Below are 25,083 nucleotides of genomic sequence, written 5' to 3'. Positions count from 1 at the left end.
GTTATTTGTTTCAGGTGTTAATTTAGTATCTTGATGTTGATTAAAGCAAATAGTTGCTTACTATGTTCTGCTCTTGAGCAGCGTTGAGAAACATAACCTACTGTTCAGATCTTTAAGATAATTTCAGTGCTTAAACATCACTGATGGGTAGCCAATACTTTCAGCATCTGGCTGAATAATTTAGAACATGTCACTCACATGAAGCTTGCAATATTAGTGGCTATTCTTGAAAATGTAGCACAGCACCTCCCAAGACCTCTTCTCTACGCCCCTGAAGAAATTGTATAATTCTTAGCCTTAAAAGTAATAAGCTTTGGAAAAAGGACTCTAAAAAAAACGTTTCACTGAGTATGGCAGGTTTTGGATTACACCTTAAATACAATTAACCAAGGTAGGTACTTACGCCATATGCACTGGGGCTGGTCAGAAGCCTGGCAACAGGATTACACCATTCAGGTAATGTCGTTGTGAGAGGTGGACCAGCGTGGGTTAAGATAGGTTTTAGGTATCTGAAGTTTGTTAAAGAATATTTCCTATACAGATATTGATGTTAACGCTCTTCTCCCTTGGACAAAGAGATTTCATTTTAAAGCATAAGGGAATCATCTAACCAAATGGAAACATAGAAAATACCATCTCTTTACCCACTTGTTACCGCATACATTCACCTGTAATCAGTCTTGTCTAATGTTTTTTAGTAACAACAAAAAAACCACCAGTCAAAACCAACCCTCCCCCTTCCAAAAAAAAAACCCCGCCCAAATGCTAAAACACTTGATGCTCAAAATCTGACTTGAAGAGTACCAGAATGTCTGAAGGGGATGTATTGTGGGATACATAAATGCAGTAGGAGCTGGAAGAGCGGAAATGTGTACTAGATAATCCTGTTTACTTATTCTCATCTGCTGTTTGCTCTAAGTGTGATCTCTTATGCAATTTTAACAGGAAACCATTTAAGATGCAACTGTATCAGCTACTTTATGTAAGAACAGTAGTGAATGTTTTCTTAAACGCATATACTCAGCCTTTTGCAAAATCAGTGCATTTCTTCAATAGGCAAAGTGTATTTCATCAAATATTAAGTTTCTTTATCGCTGGGAGTGTACATAAGTTGTTCTCTGTAATACTTTATTTTCAGTATTCAACGCATTTGTTTTACACTTCATACATCAATTCTCCTTTATATAAAATTATGTAAATAAGTTAGGAACAGGCTTTATGCTATCGTCTTGCACCTGTCTTTCCAATCTTTTCATCCCAAAGTACTTTATTGAGATAAAAGAAAAACCTGCTCATCTTGAGCAACTATATCATTCTTGTATCTGTCAATAACGGCTCTCCCATGAGTCCTTCAAGTTGACTTATCCTCTCTGCTACTTTTACTCACAAAGTAATTTTCAGTGTTTTTTGGGAAGCAGGTCTGTCAGCTATTTTTGCTCCCAGGAAAAATTTGCTTTATTGATTGTTGTCTCACTTTCTCCCCCCTGCTCCTTTCTCTTGCTTGCTTGTGCTCTCTCCCTCACTTTTTCTCTCTGCCTCCTTAAAGAAGAAAGGAACAAATGTAAAACTGAACAGTGATTCAAGTCCTGCAGCAATATTGTAGAAAAACCGAGTAAGTAACAATGGGTCTTAAACCATTCCAGTGCCTCCTTTTCTTTCATAATTGGTTGTTTATGGTATCGCTGCTTTACACACCAAGTACAAATTCTGAATCCTGAACAGTTATGTAAAACATCCTTATGATCTCAGTTACTGATTGAAAAGCTAAATAACTTCCTCTGCTGTCCTCCATACTACAGCCATGGAAGTTGTTCTATAGTTATCTGGGTTTTGTGTGCATTTGTGTATTTTTTTTTTTTAAAATTAAATTGCATCTGTCAGAGGACTGTGTGATTCCTTCATCCAATGTCATATACTGAGTTAGTGTGGAAAAAAATTGAGTCTACTTCAAAAAAGATTGTAAGATTGTAATATAAATTCTTAGCAGAACCATGATCAAGGTGGGAATCTCATGAGATCAAATTTTGTAGGGAAAGTTTAGATCTTCTTGCTTCTGTAAGAGTAAAATCAAACCAAACAATCCTTTTCTGATCCATGCCCAGTCTTATTTGAAACCTCCAAAGTGCCAAGCAGTTAAGAGCTATTATTAAAAAGCAATATATGAAAGCCATCAATTAGAGTTGTTCTGTTTTCAGAACTTCAGAAAAACCTAATTAAAAGGCCAAAAATGGAAGTAGGGCCTAGTTCTAGGTTTTTAATCTTTGGAAATATTGGCTTTGTTAGTACAAACAACTTGAATTGTTTGAACTGAGTTGTCAGACCTGGCATGAAAAATACAGGCTTCTAATGGAAGTTGCATTTGATTATACTGAGTTCTGTCTGCTCTGTTCTTTTATTTTTTTTTCAGAATAAGTAACTGAAGATTTAATATTAGTCAACATTTCCTCCTTAATCTGATGATCTCTGAGCTAGGCCTAACTTCTAAGCAGCCTTATAACTTCATAACAAGCTTTTATACCTCTCAGTAAAAATTTGAGTCCTGTTTTCCTCCCATGCTTGCACCACATCATATAGGAATAGGAGGTGCAATCTACTTGGCTGCCACAGTAGTCTTCAGTATTTTGACCCACCACCACTTTTAGCATAAACTGTTGTGTCTGGTGTGTTTAACTAGTTGCTATGTGTGTACACTGATGTTTAAATTGAGTGATGGCTTCATTTTGGGCTGCAACATATCCTCTACATCCCCTTCCTTTTGCAGTTGTGCCGACATGTTCATTGTGTATTGTCCGTGCTTCTGCTTTGAAGCCTCTTGAGATGTGGTTTAAAGCAAAGACAATTTTCTTGTGCTTGGCATGATGCTTCTGATTTTGCAATAAATTTATTTGTCTCTTTGTTCCTTATTTAACTAGTTATTATTTAGCCCACTAAAGGAACTTAAGTTGCACTGGCCTATTTTTCATTGTTTTAATAACCTATGTCATAAATGTTTCCTCTTTATTGTTGGCACATTTGCTTTATAATATTACAGACATAATCACATTGTTCAGTGCAGCATGAAGAAGGAATTCTAACCCATGTGCAGTGCTGGCACTTCAAAACTATATCAGACATGGGTCTATAGCGTTTTAAGGCTGGCAGAGAAGTATTATCACACTCCAGGTGCTTTGATTGCATCTCCAGGGAGAAATAATTTAAATAGTGTAATAGAAAAAGGTAGATTTTGCACTAAGGCTGCTTTAAAAATTGGAAGAAACTAAGTGTAAACCTCTTAGCATAACTCAGGAATTACTGCCGCACCAAATTCATGCCTGCCTAATTCAGGGATAGGGGAAAACATCGTATCAATCAGCCCACTTCTAGATTTGCACTTTAGCCATCCATGGGCAGAACAGCCCACCTGCATGTCTCTGCTTCTACACCATATGATATACTGTGTTAAAGAACTTCCTTAATATTGTATAGGTGGTAACTTCTAAATTGGGGAACTGAATTCAGGATGCCTGTATATGCACATGTATAGAATTTTAATCGTATAGAGTGCTGGCACATTAGCATGCTTTGCTTTCATAATCAAATACCAATTTTTCCATTGATTCCACACACCATCAGGCTTCTGCTCTCAGTTCACATGCCCAGAAATGTTTACCCTGGGTCCCCTCATTGCTGGTTGAACATCCCTTTGTTCAGGCAGTTCCAGTCTCTCCTCGCCATTAGCGAGGCACAGTTCCTGTCCCTTCCTGTATCACTGCCACCAGACTCAACATCTAAATCTGTTTACCCCTTCCTGGTCCAGCTTCTGTCTCTTCTGAATTTGACTTACGATGTCCTCTTCTGTACTGCCCAGGAACAAGCAAAGAAGGCAATGCCACTGCAGATAAAGCAGTTGGCAAGTGTCTGAACAGTGTAGCCAAAAGTTGAATCACAGGCAAGTTGTTCACGGGGGCTGATGAGGCTGAGGACTTCAAACAAGGGCTGTGGGAGGGTACAGTGTGCTCAACAGTAACAGAACCTTCAGAATTTAGCTCTTCAAATTGAAGAGTATGGGATTTTGGTTGTTTTGTGGGTTGTTGTTTTTTGTTTTTTTTTTTGAAGGGTATCAATAGCCAATTTTTCAGTCTCACAATGTGATTTAGTTTAGGATGGAGTTTCAAAGAAATGGCACAAGGCATCCCTAGGGTGGAGTATGAGGTCTTTGCTCTATGTACAGTGCATTTAAACATAATCTCATGAGGATTTATAAGGAACAACATAACAGAATTGCATGATTTTTATTTTTTCCCCCAAAAACATTATACCTGAAACAAGTATCTATCACGGAAACTATCTTCCTATATAGTTACTGTTTTGCAAAAGTACAGGTTACCTGAGCCAGACTTTTCAAGTGAGAAGTCTCAGGTAATCTTGATGAGAAACACTACTGCAACTAGTCATATGGCAGAACATTTAGGATTTCCTTTATGCAGAAAATTCTGAGACTTCAAAATATTTTTTGCATCATATTGGGATGAAAAATCTGAATCTCAAAAATTCTGGGTTTTTTTAGGCCAATAAGTATCAAACAGCCACACTTTGTTAAATTGATATGTTCTTTCCAAACTTGGAGAATGTTGGTAAAAATTACTATCTTTTTGATAAAATGATATTAGCATGTTCAAATAGGGAAAAATATTCTGGCTGTTTTGACTCGGACTTAAAGGAGGTTCACTTTTCTTCTGTTGGAGAAAGAGAGTCCTAGTCTAACTGTGGCTCTGCTGAAAACTAATAGTAAGAGAGAAATAACTTGCAGCTGGGGGGGCGGGGAATAAAAACAACAGCAAACCAATCACAACAACAAAAACCCCAAACGAAACACCCCCCACACACTCTGACAAAGCAAGAGATGTGGTCACAGTCAGAAATACACATGGCGGCTCTGCTTAAGCTCTGTAAAGTTCTGCATTTGGCCCAGAAGGTATTTTAACTTTTGCCTCATCACATAATGAGGGCTCTGTAACTCAAGGTAATGCCATCCTCCCCAAAGGCAAATATACCCACACTGTAATATTTACTATTAAAAAGCCCCACAGTACAGGAATTTTTGTGATACTGGTCAAAGTTACATATAGCAATTTTTTTTCTTTTTTTTGACACTATTTTCCTATATCAAATGGCACTATAAATACACATTCTATTGCTAGGTGTTATACTTCTGCTGTAGGCATGAGTCTGTAGAGGTAAATGTCACCACTCCCAGAATCCATTCTTTGTGCAATGTTTTTAAGATTACTTGAGGCTTGCAGCCTTTATTTTAAAATGTCCCTTTTGTGAATATTTTTGTTTAAGTCTGAGTTTGTAAATTGGTTATGTCATGAGTTTAATACTACTCTTTGTTGTGTTTATTAAGAAACATACATAAGAAATCCATCAAAGAAAATATGTCACTTCTGTTCCTTCAGTCTATTTTCTGTAGTAGAGACAAATGATGTTTTGTTCCTTGGTAGGGTGTTGGGTGGGTTTTTTTTTTTGTGGGGGTGGTTTGTTTGGGTTTTTTTTTTTGAGAGGGAATGATTTTGATATTAGCCATGTGATAGCCTAAAGAGTAAAAATTTCCATTTTGGTAGTGTTTGAATTGGGAGCAGGCAAACCATGAAACTTTGATTATCTGTTTAAGTTCTGCACGTGGCTGACTCCTGCTAACAGCTGACTGAGATTATTTGGTTACTTTATGCAACAGCTCACGTGCATGACTGAGCTGGTGAGGCACAGAGACATCTCCAGGTCCCAAGTGCATGCACTGCAGATTAAAATCACCTGAAGAAGGAGAGGTTTTTAGAGGGGGTCTCTCCTGACTCTTGTGAGAGATGAAGATGTTTTCTCATGTACTGGGGAATTGTCTTCAGAGGATGGGGAGTTACCAGCGTAGACTGTTGAAAAGCGCACGGCATGGTTATGTTAGATTTCATTGTAAGAATAACAGATATGTCTTTGAAAAGACCACGACATCTATAGTGAATTAACATGTAAAGGTAACCTAATCTGCACTGTGGAGAAAGCTGAGAAGGAATCACTAAATCTGGCATAAATAATATTTTAACTTATAGCCGTTATTAGTGAATTCTGCTCTAGTTCTTTGACTCTTCTCCTTTTACGAAGTAGTTTAAAAAATAAAATTCACACTACCGTTGTAACTTAATATTAAACAACTGAGGATAAGTGGAATCATACTTTAGTCCTGCAAAGTCAAATCATCAGGTTGTTTTTTGTTTGTTTGTTTTTTTTTTTTTAAGATTCATTCTTTCTGTCTACCTTTGTCTTTCTCATGTCTGAGAGCAGAGAGGGTGGATGAAAATCGGTGGTAATAGAACTAGTTCAATATATCCTTACAGTACAGGAAAGTTGGTCTGACTGTCAGATTGTAGAGGCAGATGTAGTGTCAGACCCAAAGAATTAACTCTGGCTTTTATGCAGAATATGGCTAAAAATTTGCTGCTTTCAACTCTGAAACTGTAAGCATTGCAGAGATGTGGGCAAAATGGAGGGAGTTAATAGAATTGATTTTAGTCAGGTCTTTACACATAAGTAGCTGCAGACTGACAAGTGGCTTGTTCTCTAGTACGCACTGAGCAAAATGTGTGGGATATTTGCAGACCATGGGCTTCTGGTTGTGAGCTTACTGAAGCAGAGAAGAAAACTGAGACATCTTACTGAAGTTATTTGAAGCCTATTATATTCTGAATATAACTCTTCCACGCAAAGAAAAAATGTGAGACATAAATGGGAACTTGCTTATACAACTGATGAGTGGGTAATGCAGCTACTCTTGAAAACAGAAGGATAGGGCATGCAAAAGGATAGAAGAATACTTATATAAGATTCAAAAGGAATATATGAACAGGCACTAATATCAGACAAATTAACATTAGAAAGAGCTTTGGAAGATGCAAACTATGTGGGACAGCTAAAGAGAAGAAAAAAAAAAACCACCTTGACATCAGTTGTATAATAACAAGAAAATGACCCTCCATCCAACATGCATGTGACGTCTCAGAAAAATGTGTGTGATTCAAAATTGATATCATTGGAGGATTCATCTCCTCTATCTTCAGATGCCTTATAGTAGGATATTGGAAAGAAATCTAATCTACCAGCCTTACTTTTCATCATTAAAGAGAAATGGCCAGTTCCCAAGGCAGTTAGTATCATCCTGCAGTGCTGGAGTTAATTGGAATTAATTGAAACTAGGATGATTTTCTTTCCCTTTATTGACTATAAAAGAGCCTGAACAACTAGATTAGACTTTGGCTAACAATTAAATATCTCAAGTTTGGTGAAACAAATCTCACTTCAGGACATATGTAAATAGGAGCCCTAAGGCAAAAATATAAGAAAAAAACCCACAACATCCTCGGTACTAAGGAAACTAGGAGTGTATGAAAGGCATCCATTTCCATAATGAAGAAGTGCTATATTAAATGCTTTTAGAAGAAAGAAGATAAAAGCAATACGTTTAAATATGGCATCAAAGCCAGCAGCAGAAACAAACAACTTTAAAATCATTAAGTTTGTGAAAACCTGAATGACCATGGAATTCATAAAAAGAAATTTCACCTCAGAGAAAACTTAAAAAGACTTCCTGGCATGTTTGAAGGCATAGAAAATTTCTCAGGACATTGCAAAACTGGTCTACCCGTGGCTTGGCAATAGGGTTTCTTTTCCTGTAAAAAAGGAACTTATGCATATGGTACATCTTTAGCATGATTACAAAGCTAGAGATACTATTGGCACAACTAAGCTAAATTATTGCATTTAAAAGGATGAACACTGGTGTGACCTAGCTGTGCGTAGACCCTTAAGGCCTTAAAATGCCAGCTGCTTCAGATGAGATGACTTTCAAGCTCTTCACGTGAAGCGCATCAACTGTATAAAATGTCTCAGCCCTGGTACTGGCAGAGGGAATGCGTGTAGAAGAGCAAGCAAGTTAGCAGGGATTTCGGCACTCTGTGTGGAAGATTATGCTTCATGAGAATGTCCTTGGCACAACCATCTGCCTAAGAAGTATTCCAGAAAGCAGATGTGTGAAGAATGAGGACTGGCAGCAGTTACACGCCTTGCTAATGACAATCTAATACCAGTGGCACGACAAATTTAATCATTTGCAAGATGCAGAGAGAGTAAAGCTTAAAGATTAAATGCAATGAAGTGCAAGTACAAACTGGTTTTGATCAAATGAATTACTTCAGTTGCATCATAGAGGAACAGAGAAAAGTTCCGATCCAAATAAAGTGAAAGCTATAAAGCTTTTAAAAAAACCCCCTCTTATCAATAAATTACATTGGGTACAATGAACTTGCACGTACTAAGACAGGTACTGAGGATAGCAATGGTTGTAGTGCATCTACCTTGAGAGGAGAACTTGGAGACCAGGAGGGTGTTGGAAGGAGTGGGTAGCAAGAGGCTAACGTGAACAAGGCTTTCCAAATGAGATAGGCATCATTCTGCTCAAACTAAAATACTACAGTGAAAGCAGGGCAATAAAATGGCTACTAGAACTTTGTAAGCAACAGCTGGAGTAATATTCTTGCTATGGCCCTCTGGTGATGTGGACTGAGAGCTAAAGCCAGTGTACCAAAATTACACTTAAATAGGAAAATAATTATCTGGCATATTTTCAGGAAGTCAGATCACATATTTCATCATTACATAGATATAACTACACAGTAACACTTAAAATAGTTCACAGATCTGTGGAGAGCGTTTTTGATGGATCTCCGGTTTCTGCATTGCCAAGATTCAGAGGATGCTCTCACAGTTATGAAGGTACAGCTTGAAAGGAAAATATGATCCCCTATGAGAAAATCCTGTAAAGAACTTATTTTCTTGCACGATTTTGTTGAAGGATGAGCTATAAGTGTGGAAGAAGGCTTGGAGGAATAATGTGTCTTATTTTCTGATGCTTGCTTGTGTTTGTAAAGATGCTAACAAAAACAGAAACAAAAGCGATAATTAGCTGTATCTTTAGGAAAAAAAAAAAGAGATGATCTGTATAAAAATAACAGAATCTCCCTTCCTCTATCAGAAGACTGTGGAAAAAAGAGTAAATAAGGAGGTGGGTATCATGCCAGAAGGAAAGAGAACAGTAGCTCCAAAGAAAATGAAAATTTTAAAGAAGTTTTTTTGAGGACTAGTTGGTATAGTAGTGAAGATAGACCAGAGAGCTGTTCTCTTGGCCCAGTATGAGTGTACAAACAGAACTGTGATCAGGGATTTGTGTATCCCTATAGAACATAAAAGCAGGGCACCAAGGTGACCTGTGCTGGGTGAAGCCCGCGGCAAAGCTGACAGCAACAGAGTAACATGCAATGTACTAATGAAATTGTATTAGTGCTTATTTGTACAGTTGTGAGAAACAATACTCATTCCAGATATGGAAGTAGATTCAAAACCTGTGTGAGAAGATCAGGACATGGTTTAGCACTTTTGCAGAGGACTGTTTTACTCAGTAGTGTACTTCTGGCCAGTTAAGTAATGAGTAAGAGGCGCTGGAAGTGACTTAAAAAAAGCAGTCTTTTAATCTCCCTATGCTGAGCTGAGCCGAGCTGCTGAGAGCAGGATAGCCTTTGTAAAGCCTTGTTAATAGAAAGCTTGTTTAGTTTAACATATCCTCTGAGAATCTCTAGTCCTGTGAGCAGATTGGTCCAAGGATTATGTCTTCAGATTCTCCAGCAGCTTTTTCCACAGTGTAACCCATGTTACATGCACAATTATCTAGCTGGATGAAGTTGGAAGTCTCTAATAGGCTTGTGAAGAAAGCACGTAAAGAAGTGGAGGGCTCAGTGTTGAGGAAGCGAAGACGTATTGCACAGGACTAGGTTCCGGTGTAATACAATGAAAGCAGCCTTCTGGCAAGCCAGATCTTTGCTTTTGTAAAGATATTTTAAAACAGAGAAAGACCAGTTTGAAAACCCTCATGATATAATGTTCCCTAAGAGGTATGCAAATTTCAGTGCAAAGAACAATTGAGGATAATGAATTATGGCAGATACCATAGCAAAAAAAAAAATAATAAAAAAAATTACTGAATGAGGATAATTGCAGCTTTTATACTGCTAGAAGTGAAAGAAATGTGAGGTATTTATCCTATTACAGTTTAAAATTCTAAATAGGTAAAACAATATTTTGTTTAGGGACAGTGGCAGATTAAAATAACAGCACAGAGGATACATACTAAAAGAGATCAAACTGCCTTTTGATCAGCAGAGAAGCTTATAAAATATAAAACAGAAATAGGAAAAACTAGCACTGGATTTCCAGTCGGGATAGTTCATCTCACTGCTCCTATCGCCGTACTAGTCTGGAGCGCAATAACCAAACTCTTAATACCTGTCTTTGTGCACAAGGCTTTCCTGTGAGCCTGTGAACGAATGGTAGAGAAACATAACGTTGAGTGAGGACAGTGTGCTGTGATGGAGAAAATCTGAGACACACAAGGCGGGCGGGGTGTGTGCAGGGTGGGAACAAGAGAGATCTTTGTGAGTGTGACAAGTGACTTTTATGGTTTGGTGAAAAGTATAGTTGGGCAAAGGTGGGAAAAAACCGATTATTTTTGCTAGGGTGAAGATTTGAAGGGGATACAGTTTTGCAAAGCTATGGTATTCTAGATGAGAAGCTACAATGAGAATTTCTAAGCCTTTCTTCTGTTTTACTCCATTTTTAAAGGAATGTGGGGACTTAACGAAATTAAAGGGTGCTCACTTTCAGGCAAACAGAAAGATGTATGATTTTACAGCAGCAATTCATGGTGTGGCAATCATTGCCTGAAGAAATCACGGAGCTTGTGAGAAAGGGAAGTGTAATCTGATACTGTAACACAATTACAGCTGTGCAAGCCAAGGCAAGAGGGGGTGACAGACCTTAGGCCTCTGGGAGGGGTGAGGGAATACCCCTGCTTATTTCTGTACCACCCACAAGATGTAATTGTAGGCTTTTATTTTTTCCATCTGCTGCTGGGACATCAGCATGATGGTAAATAACGAATGTGCCACAGTACGAGGAGATCTGTGCCCTTGTAATGCTGTCATTGCTGTGTTTGGATAAAGTATAAAATGCTTTTGTAATTTTTTTTAATGGATTACTTTTGATGTGTTATTAGAGATGTTGCAGGTATTAGTCAGGCATTGGTTTCAGAGAGGTTAAGCCAGTCTCTTAAAGCTTGCCTACCTCATGTCTGACAGTTCATTATGTTTCCAGTGAAAGATTCTGGAAACAGATCATGAAAGATATTTTTGTTATAATTTGGCATCAGTCCCTTCTATTTATTGGCACAATACACTGTGCACATGTACCAAGGCTGGCACTGACCCAAATACAGGCAATAATAGAGGTGGGGGAAAGTACAGTGCAGCATGAATGAGCATGAGGTTTTCTCATTCTCAGTGTTTCATTACAGACGGAGAGGTCAGCTATTGGGGTTTCAGTCACGAGTTGCTTGTAATACAAAAGCCAGCTATACTGTGCATGAGCAAGTGTTAGCTGTTCCCTGAATGTGATTTGGTTAAGAAACACATTCATTGAGATCACTGCTTTTCTTTTCCTTTCCCATCTCTGACAACTCCTGCACTTAACTCCTAATCCAGATCTGATTTCAAAATGCCACTCAGATTTCACTCTAATGGTTTGTTTCCAAATACTTTCACATTTTAATTGACTTAGACCTAGATTTGTATTCAGATGGCTAACTCTGTGAGAACTTATGCTCAGTTTATTTCCTTTTTTTCACAGATATTTTTTTCCCCACATAAAACTGATGTAGTCACTTGCTTATCTTTTATCTTTTTTTTTTTTTTTTTTTCTTATTGGTAGAGCTATGGCCTGTTCTGATTCAGTGAACTTTAAAATTATTTCTTGGCTGTTGATGACAGCTTGGTTGGATGACAGTATTTGGATAACTAAGACCATTGATCTGTTTTACCCTGAGAAAACATAGGAAGGAATTTGGTCACTTGGAGGCACTTGACTAAATTCTTCTAAAAATTTGTTGCAAGTAGAGGGGACCTGTTTGCAGCAGTGCAGTTAACTCTCTCCAACGTGTTTACATAGCTCTGCAGTCTGCTGTGGAAGGTGGGTAAAGCATGGTCCTTTCTTCTCTGGGGCTTCAGCTTTCAGGATTTATGTTAGAGGCCTTGTGTGCTTTGGTTTCCAAGAATGCCTATGATGACGACCTGGCAGATATCAAAATGACTTCTAAGCCTGTGAGAGGAGCATGGATAGCCTAGCACTATAAATAACTGATCTTTTGCAATAGTACGGCTAGAGCTAATTTGGCAACAACCAAAGTACAGTAGTGTAGAGGACAGAAGATCAAGCAAAGAATGGAAATAATCTCTGGACCTGTGTTTCTTAAAGTGTGAAAGAGCTCTGAGCAGCAGCAGGTAGGACATGCCTCCTGCTTTCCATATGAGCTAAGGCAACGCACCAGGCTCGCTGTGTGTGAACTGCAAGGGTCCTGTAAGGTGTTTTGTAAGTGAAAATCTGAATACAATATAGGTTAGTTTGATTTGCCCTTCTGAGTTGGTGTCAGTTATGTGTGGTCTAATGGCTGAATTTTTCATGTTGAACTATAATAAGCTCTTGTCTAGAGCATTACCATTAAGACTCCCATGGCAAGGCGTTCCTTTGCATGTCACTCAGTGACTTAGGTCATGTAATCCTCCAAGCTCCTGTCAAACAAAGGTAGGCAATGCTGCCACAGGCACCTGAGTTGGCAAGGCTTTCTGGTACTCGTATGGATCACTACATCTAGATTTCTGTGTTGCTAATTAATAATCCAAACTGAAGGACACCTATTATTTATTAGGAGGATGATAATCTCCAGCAGTTTTTTTGAATCAAAATCCATTATGGTACCTTAAAAAAACCACAAAACAAACAAAAACCAAAACCAAACCCCAATCTCCCAAAAAAACCCTGTCGGAAGTGTGGAAACTGAAAACATGTTAAAACGTATTGCTAAGTATACTGGGTATCTTAGTAGTAGCAGTGATATTTTTGAGTACTTAATGAATTGTATGTAACACTGCAGTATAGAAATAGCTGGCATCAAGGTACTCTCTTGGAGCTTGCAATGTTAAAGTCAAATTCTTCTCAAAAAAAAAGAAAAATAGGGAAGAGAAAATGGTCAAATGTTTTGGTTTTGCTAGAATTGGAAATTGTTACTATTTTGTGCTAGATGCTATTTAATTGACATTGACAGCTTGGTTGGATGACCAAGCTTTTAACTCTACTACATTTTAAACTCTACTACACTTATCTTCATCTTGCTTACTGTGGAATCTGGGACTAAGTATCAAATAGAGTTAGTATTCCAAATTGTAAAAAAAATTATATGAAAACCCCACCAAACAGCCCAGCATTAGTGAATCATAATTAGTTTAAAATCACATAATAGAAACTTAAAAAAATATTTTCTGGTGTTTGGTACTAGAAACCTGCTCCAACCTCTGTAATGTAGCCCTTGGAGACAGATCATTTTAGGCTGCATTTGGAACTTTTTTCCTGTGGCTTTCAAGGCAGAAGAGAACTGTAACACAGTGACAATAACATCTATTTAACCTACATATAAGGCTGTTGAGAATGTTTTTGTAGAAAAGAGATCTTGTCAGGCAAATCTAATTTTATCCTTGGATGAAATTACAAGTTTGATAAAAATGACCTGCACTTAATAAGCTTTGTTAAGGCAGTTGGAATGGCATTACGATAAAAAATTAGCTCTCTACAGTATCAATAAGGCATGCATTAAATTGATTAAGATTTAGCTGGTTGATAGACCTGAAGAAATAATCACCAGTGGAGAACTGCCATGAATTGGCGAGTGCTTCAGTGCAGGTTTTAGAGGAATCAATAGAAAATTTGATATTCAATAATTTCACCACTATGAAGTTACTGATGATAAAACATGTGAATGATGCAGACTAAATCAAGATAAGGACAGAGTGGTCATGTAGATGTACCTTGATTGCCTGGTAAGCTGGTCTCATTCAAATATATTTCCTCTAATTGGATTCCTGAAAACAAATAAGCAAGGAGACCCAACTTCCCTGCAGTGCCTGTGGGTTGTAGTGACTTTTCATGAGCTCTGAGGAGAGAGATGCACGCCAACTGCAAGGGGAGAATAAAACTAGTGTGCCAATGCTTCTGTATTAGACACTAGTGAGACCAGTGCTAGAAAACCATGCCCAATGTGGTGGTCCATGTTTTAAAGGGGTTTTCAAAAAGTTGGGAAAGATGTAAGAAAGAAAGAGCCCCCCCACTCTTTTCCCCCCAAATACTAAAAATAAAGGAAAAGGTAAAACAGTGACAATGAAATCTTTAAGTACCTTTTCATGAAAAAAATACATGATACTGGAATGTTTATTTTTTAAAATAAATTTATGCAGGCAATAAGCTAAATCTGTGCTAAAGGACACAAAACAGATGTTTTATCAGTGACAAACCAGTGGAAAATATTCCTAAGGGAAGTAATGAACTCTCCATTCCTGGTATTTTCTGGTCAGGAATGGATACCTTCCTGATACCTGGTATCCTTTAGCTCATACAAGTTTCTGAAATCAATATGGAATGAAATTTAAGAGTCTGATGCCCAGGAGTTCAGAATTGATACTGTAAAAGCTGCGCAGCCTAAAATTTAAGCTTTATGAATTTAATTAGTTAACACCTTAGAAGCCCTTTGACACTAGGGAAGTCACAGAAGTACTCACTTACTTCCCCTTCCTTTTGGAAACATAGCTGGCTTAGTATCTGAGAAAGATTTAATCTTTAAGTATTTTTTTTCTTAATTTCCTATAACCTGGAACAACTATGCATACGACTGTGCGACTACACTCGGTAAACCCTATCTTTCCAGTTACTTATCTCTGCTTCATTTAGCTTGTTAACATTCTGTGGAAGCACATCTATGTTCCTCTTTGTTCTCTATCAGAGGAATAAGTACTTCGCTATCTTTGAGTGTGAACCTGTAGTTCTTGAATGAGTTTTACAATGCTGTATTGGCTTTGTACTCAATTATAATCACTAGCTTCAAGTTTGTCAACAACAGACTGCAGAGGACACTTAACTCATTTAACATCCTGAGAAAATTGCTGTGTGCCAAGGTATTTAGATTTAAAGTAACTTTGATTTATTTTTTTTTTTTTACACTCTGTCTCCAACATGTGTGAATAAAATTACAGTAACGGACTATTCTCTCTTATTCTGGAAAAATATTTTCAAATCACATTGAAGATCTCATGGAAATTGACACCAGATCAAAGATCTGTCTATCTCTGCAGAACTGTTGTTGTTAGCATGCTGTTGCAAGGCTTTTGATGGTGCACAGGGAAAACACTATCCCAGCCAGGATATGGTTAGTGATGGACAGCTTTCAGAGGGTCAAATGTTTATTTTGCTACAGGTGTCACAATAGGGGTCCCAGCAAATAGCTACCTGTGGTACTGTCACAGAAGCTGCCTTAAATCTGTGTTAACTAGACTCATTCTTCACAAACATCATGACGACAAATGTCTCTGCTTCCTCTGGAGAAAGGCTGCTTTTCCCTCCTTTCTGCCTGGCCAGTGGTGCTACTGCCTCTGCTCCCCAAAGAGCCAGAGCAAACTGTGTGTGTATGTGATCAGCTGGCGACGTCTGGACCTCGGAAAACAGCAGCAAAGGAAGCTGTGTTGGGGCAGGGTGTTCCCACTGCCCCAGCCCCTGACAGTTTCTCTCCCAGGGGCAGATACTCATTTTCTGGGGAGTTAGTGAGATGAAAGAGAGAGGCACTAGGTACAGTCTCCAGAAACCTGATTAGCTTCTTATCCGGAAGGCTCAATAGCATGGCAGTAGCTGGTAGGTAGTGCTTGATAATTTGTGGGTATCGGTATCAATGAAAGACTTAAATGAGGTTGCCTCTCCTCAGTTTCACTTCATCAGTCTGAAGGAACCCCCTGAGGGGACAATTTCCTTTAATCTATTTGGATCATTGGCATTGTCATGATCCGGATGAGGGATTATGACACCTTTACTAAAAAAAAATTATTTTTTTGCCTTTATAGCTAATAATTTTCTTCCAGAGCACCATTCGAGCAGCTCCCTCTGTTATTTTTGGCATACACACCTCTAGACTGCAGACAAGAGCTCACTGTCTGCCCCTTCTTCCTATATTATGATTTTCTGTATCTGAGCATGATAGTGGGTGTTATTCTGGATTCTGTTGCAGTAGTTCTTAACAATTGCACATCCAGGAAAGCTCTTTTTGATCAGAGTGAAGGGTTCAAACTACAATTTCTGCAAGATGCTAAATTAACATTTATAATAGTTATAATATATATGATATATAATGTATATTATAATAATAGATTTTTCAGATGAAAACGTTTCTGGGTTTGGATGCTTGACATTTCAATGAAAAGTCAGAATTTTCCAAGGGCACTTTCATTCTGTTGAAAGCTGCTTTTTCTGTTGAAAATAGTTTTGAGGGAAAATATTTGACCGGCACAGTTAAGGGCCGACTATATATACAAATACAGCTTTGTCCTCCCTAGGTTAGTAGCCGAGAACAGAGGACTACAAGTATTTTGCGTTGAGGGATGGCTATGTAAGGCTGACCCCAGTACTAAGCAAAGTATTTGAACACCTTTTGAAGGAAAAGGGTAATCCAAGGACATGAAGTTACATGGAAAATTGGATAAAATGCAATGTGTTTTTAACAAAAGCTGATTGTGTCAGACTAGACCAGTATCTATCTTTGATAAGATAACTCATTTGCTAGACAAGGTTGAAGTAACAGATCAAATATATATGTAGGTTTAAGCAAAGCATATAAGGTACATTGTCTCATGGGAAAATATTATTCAAGAGAGACAAAAAGGAATAGTATGAATTAGAAGACAGATAAGAAATTAATTTCCTGTTTAGCCAGCTCGGGTCGTCTTACAAAGGGCATTTAAGAATGGAGAGAAGCTGTGTGGGGTGTGCCTCAGGCCCTAGTCTTGGGAACAGTCCTCTTACACATAAGTGAGGTTAATGCATGAAGCAGTGGTCATAAGTAGATTTCATAAACAGGTGCAAAACAAAACCAAAATGGTGTCACCAATACTGAGGAGGATTAGATTACTCTACTTGAGCAAAGAGATAATCTTGAGGACAGCAATAATAGAAAGGGAAGAAATTCAACAGTATAAAATACAGTCAAGCACCTAGTTACTAATTGTTTAATAAGTTTTCCTCCTTAGCTGGCAAGTCCTTATTTTTATATAACAAATAACGTCACCTTAAGGCGAGGAGAGCCGCTTAGTAGTTGCGGTGCAAAAGCAGCGTGGCTTTGAGTGTCAGTAAGGAGATGCAGTTTGCTCAAGAATTGCTTAGCACATTGGCACAAGGAGATTTGTCATACCTCAAGAACAGCTTTCCAGGATGTTTCTTGTGATTTATAGATTTGGTTGTGTGAAGATACCACTCGAATAATATGGACTTATATTTGTTTGCAACTCTGTGGATGTGTGTACAAATATAGTCCCAAATTTTCTTTTGAGCGGGGGCCATCAAGCATTAGAGTGGAGAAATGGAATTAACTTTATCCATTTTGCTTGTGACACGTTTTTAAAACTAAAAGCATATAAAAAGTGTGTCAGTTTGTTTAAAAGCATTTGATAACAAAGTTTTTCCTCTGTTTCAAGTTTGATTCTTGCCTAAATGTTTGGCTTTTATCTTACTTTACTCTGACAAATTTGTCAAGTGTTTAATTATTAGCTGTTCTTTGCTTACTTTTCAGTAAAAACTGTACTCACCAGGTATAATCATGATACTTGTTTCTGTCAGGCACCATATTTCAGTGCTTCACAAATATTACTTGAACCTTACAAAAATATACCATCTTCTGAGTTCAGGAGATGGGAATCCTAGCTCAGCCAATAATTTCCCTTGTAAATGCATTTTTCAGTTTATCATTCCATAAAACAGGATTACTAATGTGATATTTGACCTACTTGACAGGTATGTTGTAATCTGCTCTGTTTCTGAGAATTTATTAATGCAGCTCACTCTGGTTCTGATTTAAAGTATCTTTAAAAGATTTTCAAAAAGAGTTACCATTTGAAAAAGAGGCTTTTGTATCCATAGTTCAAATTCCAGATAAGTAGGCAGATTTTCAAAAGAACGTGACAGTTCTTACTGACTATTGTGGCCTGTAATGTTAACTATTTTTAATTCACACTGTGATTGTCCAACAAATGAGATTTTTTTTTTTTTTAAGGGGCTATGTTTTAATACCTTGGTGTTACTTATTTTTGAGACTAAAAGAGACTTGAAACTGGAAGAAATGAAGATCAAAAGGAATTAAAATAGGGTGACATTTTATAAGAACATAAGGTACTTTATCATTGGAATGACTTATTTCCAGTTCGAATGCCAAATTTTTAGTATCACCACCAGTTATGCTGATTTACAAAGTAGAGAGGTAGAATAAGGCAGGTAGTATAACATTTTGGCAGTCTTAATCTGAGACAGCACTTGAAATAAAGTGTTTGGATGAGAGATTCATATGCAGAGTATAATGATTTGTGTCTTTATCAGGAATAATGCCATCAACCTAAATAAACCTGAAATTTACTCTTACTCTTCTAACTTTATTCAGCTCTTTATATTCACTTTACTCACCTGACTTTTGCAATCATGGGTCTCAAATAGCTTAATCCTAAACAAATCTATTGAGAAGATGGTAAAAGGTACTTTCTATTAAAACCTCTAAAAAATTCATGGGCACAAGTGCTATCTGATTTGATCCTTTTTGTGAAGTCAACTCTGACAGCAAATTAAGCTGCATGTCATAAGATTACACTGCCATTTTTAAAACAAAATCCCCTCTCCTTTTTAACTGTGTGGCCTTGTGTATTTGTTTGTGTGATGATATAGAAGAAATGGAACAATACCAGAGGTTTGAAATTAGCATTAGTAGATAGGTACCTAAAGGGAAAAAATAGGAAAGGAATCATACTGCAATTTGAACTCCAATTTGTCACAATTATTTGCCTCAGCTTCCTTACTGTAAGAGTTCATCCATCGTGGCCTTTGAGCCTGCTTGTTCTTAAGTTGATATAAATGGTACTTGGATACCTACACTATTATTTTTATGTTTCATCCAGTGTTGGCAACAGGTTGTGTGTACACACTAAGGAATGGTACTTGGCACGTAATCTGTCTTGGAATTAGGAAACAATTAATCTGAGCCTTCAGTAAAAGCTAGACATCTTTAGCTTTGAATCTTTTGGCCTGTTTCCAAATGTCTGTGTTGTATTTTGTTTCCTAGTATTTCTGTTCATGTGCTTATGCAGTAGACAAAAAGAAACATCTTTCATGTGCCTTACAGCAATAAAAATAAGAGCAGCTAGACAGGTGTCCAACATATAGCATTAAGAATACTCTAGAAACTATCCTTCTGAACTGTTTTGCTATTTTTGATTCTTGCTCTCTTTTATAAGAATGGATCCGCAGTATGTGGAGTTTAGTCTTCCACATTTTTTTATGGAACGTGGAAAAGATTCATTAATCTTAGTTAACGTGTGTTTATGTATATACCACCTAGGTTTTATGAAGCAATTTTCTTCCAAATGTCTGAACTTTCCTAATTGATGCTCTTTGTAGGGTTATGTTCAAGATACTTTTTTGTACCCACTAGAAATCCTATGAGACTTCTCAACTTCTGTTAATTTGTTTGTGGCCTAAGGAACAAAGTCTTCAGTGGCTGTAAAACACTTGATTTGATTCTTGATCCTCTTTACTTGCTAACTCATGAATTAATTCATGCAAGTTTGTTTAGTTTAATGGTGTTATTGCAGATGAGCAGACACAAATATGAACAGACATATGACTATCATCTAAAGGTATTTTCCTTTTAAATGTTGTCTCAGATTAAGACTGCCGAAGTGGTAGACTGCCTGCATTTTTTAGCTTTATCTAGTTTGCAAATACTTCTACAGCATGCTCAAACAAAGATTTACCAGTTATGTGTTATATTTTTGTGTGTGTGTTGCAAATGATTTCTCTTTTCCTACTAGGGCAGAGATGAAAAAGGGAAAATTAGTCACTGATCAGCAATTGTAAATGACAAATTCCAGAAAAGCGTGTTTAAAAAGAACTTAAAGTGAAAAGGCTAACCCTTAAAATTCAATTCCTACATCCAAGTTACTGTTCAGGGATGCTCTCTAGCAGGACAAGAAATTGATTTCCTAAAAATCTGTAGACTATGCTCAGTAGTTATAAGTTGGTGGTTTTCACCATTTTTGCTAGTAAGGTAATGAAAACAATACTAGAATGATACCAGAAACTATGTAAATAAACTGTTGTGTTAAACTATCAGAGGCAGTTATTGAAGTAGTATGGCCCTGTGCTAATACTATGAGACATGATGATGTTTTGGTGTCCTGTGCTAAACAGTTTGGTGAACTCGCATGATATCCAAGATGACAGGTCTGCCACCTATGAAAGTCAGACCGAGTTTTCTTTTTAATGGTTCACAAGGCAGTGAAGGGTGTTGGAAAGTGCATGACACAAGAAACTAAAAGGTCTACATTCTTCCTAGTCTTCTGCTGACTTTGTTTCTGATATTTGACATGCCATTTAACTTTACCTGTCTTCCCTGTTTTTTGTCTCTGATATTAGTGGTAAGGTCATCTCATCAAGCACTTTAAAATCTATGGGCAAAAAATGTCAGATGTGATTCATAGGCATCCTTTTTGAAAGCTATTTGCGGAGGAGTTCAAGGGCTGAACTGGGGGATGGAATCGAGCCACTCTCGCTGCCAAACACACTTGTTCCAAGTCAGAGCTGAGCGTAGGAGAGTGGTGGTGGTGTACTCTAACAGTGTGTGGCTGTCCTTTGCTGTGTTTGTGAGTATCAGTTACTATAAAAAATAAGAAGTTAGACTGACTCTCTGTATAATTCCCTCCTTGATGTTTTTATTTCTAGTTATTTCTCTAATGGTATCAGGCTGATTGTCACTTACAATAAAACACTCTGACAATGTGAGAAAAGTGCCTGAGAAGTGCACGTTTCCACTGCTGTCACTCTGGGACACTGAGGTGTTTTACTGTGAACCTTGTCAGGTGAACTAACTGAAAGGAGCCCGTGACATACGAAGTGGAAGGAATTTAGGACACAGAACGGTTTAACAGCAGAGCACTCTTTTGACCTCACAGTTTTGACAAAAACTCTTACAGCATTATCTTATCTTGAGAGGCAACCAGAAGGCTGTTTTTTTCTGAAAGGAAAGATGACAGCAGATTATCTCTTAGGGCTGCGGTAACATTGTCTGAATGGGTGAATTAGGCTCCCGTGTTTGTTTAAGGATGAGACAGAACTTTGAACAGACCTAGCATCGTTTTGAGATGCTGTGTGTCAGATAGTTTTATTTGCCTGCATCTCAGTTCCATCGCTAAGGAAACTGAGACAATTCATTCAGTCTCTAGCCATACCCTGCTGAGCTACATCAACTTCGAGTCCTGTCCCCAGCATCAATGATGTACAGTAAATACTCTTCAGTTTCCTTGAGGAACTGAGGCTGGCAGGTCCCAGCTCCCAGGTAGTACTTGTGGCCCTGCTGTATGAAGTCATTCTCTTTTACTCTATATTGCGTGGTCTTTACCTGCAGAGTTTGACTTTCAGTTGAGGTTTAGCAGTAGGTCCCTCTGCGTATGTATATGGGATAGCATTGTGGGATAACAAAGGGCAGAAAATTCGAATACACGATAATAGTACTAATATTATTTTGATTTTTCTTATTGGCAGTGTAGTGCTACCTGAAAGCATCCCACTCAGACTAGACAGTGTGTTGTAATCTAAATAGCATGCTATAAAACACGTCATGATCAAATGAAACGTTATTTCAAGGAAATTAAATATCTACACAATGATCAAAAATGAGCTCTGTAGTACTCATTACAAGTGCTAGTAAGTTTTACTTCATGGCACTCCCATAACAACAGAAAAGTAGCTAAATTATTTGAACACATAAACAGTTTCATCTTGAATGTTTTTTCAATAACCTAAGGGATGATTTTTTGAGGAAAAACTTGTGATTCACTTTTGTCTCTCCTCCAGTTCTGAACCAGCCCTAACGATCTTTGTACACGTGCATTTGGGTTTACACCATAAAAACTAATAGGAGCTTGGAGGGATTGGGAGGTAGTAATAAGGGATGAGGAATAGTGTAATTGGATGAATTTTGCATTTGGGTGTCTGTCAGGCAAGCTAGATGGAGGGCCTGGGGGAGGAGGCTCACCACTTTGTGGTCTTACGCTCACTTCTGATGTTTGGATGGAGAATTGAGAGGTGAGCAAAGCCCAGCAACAGGAATGTAGGCGGAAAAAGGACTAGAATGTGCACTGATCACTGAAACATGAACAAAACAGGTTTGAGGAAAAAAATGGCTTTTGTGGAAAAAACATTAGTATGTATCATAGTGCACACTGCATACACAATGAGCTGAATGACAATAATAGAGATATTTGCTAAGTTTTGACGCTGTAACGCTGCAGATTTAAAAGAAGAGCAAAGCATTTTGGTGTGCTGCTGTTGAGTGAGATCCTGCTAAGGGGTTGCTGATTTTTCCACTGGATTTCAGATTTGGTGATGATTAGTCATGCTAAATCCCAGGGGTGTTCACATACATAGTTTGTCCTCCTTTTTTCTCTGTTCCTTTTGGACTCTTTCTCTTCTGTTTCCCCAGATTTTCTGATTGACTTTTCTGATTGAATTTTCATGGATTTGCCCCACCTCATCATTCATCTCTCACTCAGTATTAAGAGTTGTTCTACCTCTATTTGTCAGCATTCTAGCTCACGTTATCTACCTATGAAACTTTCCAGAAAGCATGTTCTTTATTTTGTGTTGCCCCTCACGCTTCCATTGTTTTATTAGAAAAATACTTAGGACTAACTATTTAACTATTATTTATCTTAAAACTGCTGCTGTTATGTCAGACACCGATCTCCATCACACTCTCTCCAAAATCAAAAAAATCCTACCCCTAGATGCTCGAATAAGATGCAATGTTTGTTAATTATCAATTTTTCATTACCCTAATCTATTCTGCTGTCATATACTGTCTGATAATTTCCTTCTATATCTTTCTCTATCTGTATCTCCATATGGTATTATGTCTGGCAATTTGTTGTCCTGCAGGGTGTGGGGGAGCTTTTTATTTGGTTTCTGCGCAGTGTTGAGCACAGTGGAACCTCCCTCCAGTTTGTTGCTGAAGGTTCTGAGAACAAATAATATAGAAATAACAATAAAAATATAAACACATGATTTTGCACTTCTATTGTGCAGAAATTTTCTATCACAATGTTTATACACATGCTCTCCTTTACACTTCACCCTCAAATTTTAGGTATAAAATGAGATTTAAATTAAAATATTGCCCATTCATATGATTTTACATTGCTCAGTTAGAGATCAAAATTAAAACTAGAGAAAGTAAAAAAAAAAAATAATCAAACCCTAAGAAATAATAATAAAGAAAGAATATGTTTTCATTGCTTTTCATTTTGTTGTCTTTCACCTTGCTCTTATTCACAGCCTTTTACCCAATGCAGGAGTGATTTCTTCAAAATGAGTTTCCCTTTGGCTTTTGGGCATTAATGCACTTATTTTTCTTCCTACTGCTGAATGTTATCTGATCTTGAAACTGGCTACAACGAATTATAGAATGTTCCTGTCAATCACAGCTGCTTATCTGAGTTTTATTTGGTCTGAAATTGAAAATTCCTTAATAGTAGAGCTTAGGTATTTTCTCACAAGTGCCAAATCATATTTCCTTCCTCCTTGCCCCTCTGCAGGCATCGCACCCATGACCAGCTGCAGTGGTTATCATCTCATAGAAAGTGTTGGGGTGAACCTCTGTGCACGTTTCACTTTGTGAAATGTGAGGGATGCAGTGGTAGGAAGGAGGTGTTAGCTGAGTTTGGGAACTAGCTGAGTTCATCAGCTATTCTTAAGCACTGCAGCAACTCTGTTGGTGCAGCAGTTGCTGAAAGGTGAAGCTATTGCTGCCCTGTAATTCATGAAGGAAGATTCTGACCCAATGCACACAGCCTCTTTTCTTAGGTTTTGCAGGATATGCTTGCTTCCGCTCTACCTGCCCGACTCCCAGGAGATGTTAGAATAACATAATGTTCAGGTATCTGTCCCCAAACTAACAATTGCTATTAATAATTCATAATTTTGTTTGTTAGCAAGGGTTGTGTTTACAAGGGCACTAAAACTTTAAATCATGAGCAAAATTTAATGAAAACCATACTGGGAAAGAACAAAAGAAGGCATAAAGGTTTTACAAAGTGATAGTAGGAAATTAATTTTTAGAAAAGAAACTAAAACAAAATACAATTGTAAAGTATGGAAGAAGAACTCAACACAATAAACCCATGATTTTCCTTGTAATCTATATGACAGAGCTGAGTAAAGGCAGTATTTGTTTTTTATGTAATCTCCCTGTGTTTGTGCATAGCATAATATTAAGTCTAATTTCTGTCTTACTAGAGTATTGATCTGTGATTCAGAAAACTCATAAAACAAAGATAAAACATCCTTTTTGCAAGTTGTTTCATGCACCTTCTGTTGTGTATTTGATATACATAGGTTGTGCCATATACTTTGTGGAAAATGTGGTTTAAATTGATGAAACATAGCGTAAGCCAAAGCAGTTGTATGACTTCAAGCACAGCACACGCTTGTTGTTTAGAAAGTCTCAGGGATTTGGCAAAAAGGTAGGATTCAAAAAATTGCAACTGGGGGAAACAGTCTGCCTTGGACAGGTTTTCAGACTCCCTTCCCTGTTTGCATTTCTGAGTAAATAAAACATCTTGGGAAAATAAGTAAGCAAAGAACCTCTGTGTGTTAATGAAAATGTGATAACACGTTAGTGCAGCTGAGCGCGGTACTTTCTCATGAGACAGCTGGCTGGTGCTGGATGCACCTGAGAGGTGCCTCGCAAATAAAAGGTCTTGGCAACTCTGTCTTGGTCCAAAGACAGAAGATGGTTATTGATAAACACCCGTCTAACAGCCTCTGCAAAGGGAG

At 37.7% G+C, this 25,083-nt stretch overlaps 2 protein-coding genes across 2 annotated transcripts in view; one reads left to right on the top strand and one right to left on the bottom strand.

Annotated features, from left to right (window-relative positions):
• DIPK2A (divergent protein kinase domain 2A) overlaps positions 1 to 25,083 on the top strand; it is a 263,792-nt gene that overhangs the window by 7,019 nt on the left and 231,690 nt on the right. The window lies entirely within an intron of this gene.
• The window catches only part of SLC9A9 (solute carrier family 9 member A9), a 209,620-nt gene that overhangs the window by 3,810 nt on the left and 180,727 nt on the right, over positions 1 to 25,083 (bottom strand). The window contains exon 15 of the mRNA XM_063339370.1: positions 404 to 509. Coding sequence (XP_063195440.1) covers positions 404 to 509 — 106 coding nt within the window. The remainder of the gene's footprint in view (positions 1 to 403; positions 510 to 25,083) is intronic.

This window comes from Chroicocephalus ridibundus, chromosome 6 (assembly GCF_963924245.1).
Source record: "Chroicocephalus ridibundus chromosome 6, bChrRid1.1, whole genome shotgun sequence".
Classification (NCBI taxonomy): domain Eukaryota; kingdom Metazoa; phylum Chordata; class Aves; order Charadriiformes; family Laridae; genus Chroicocephalus; species Chroicocephalus ridibundus.
Note: the sequence above shows the minus strand (reverse complement) of the source record. Positions and strands in the feature narration are given on the sequence as shown.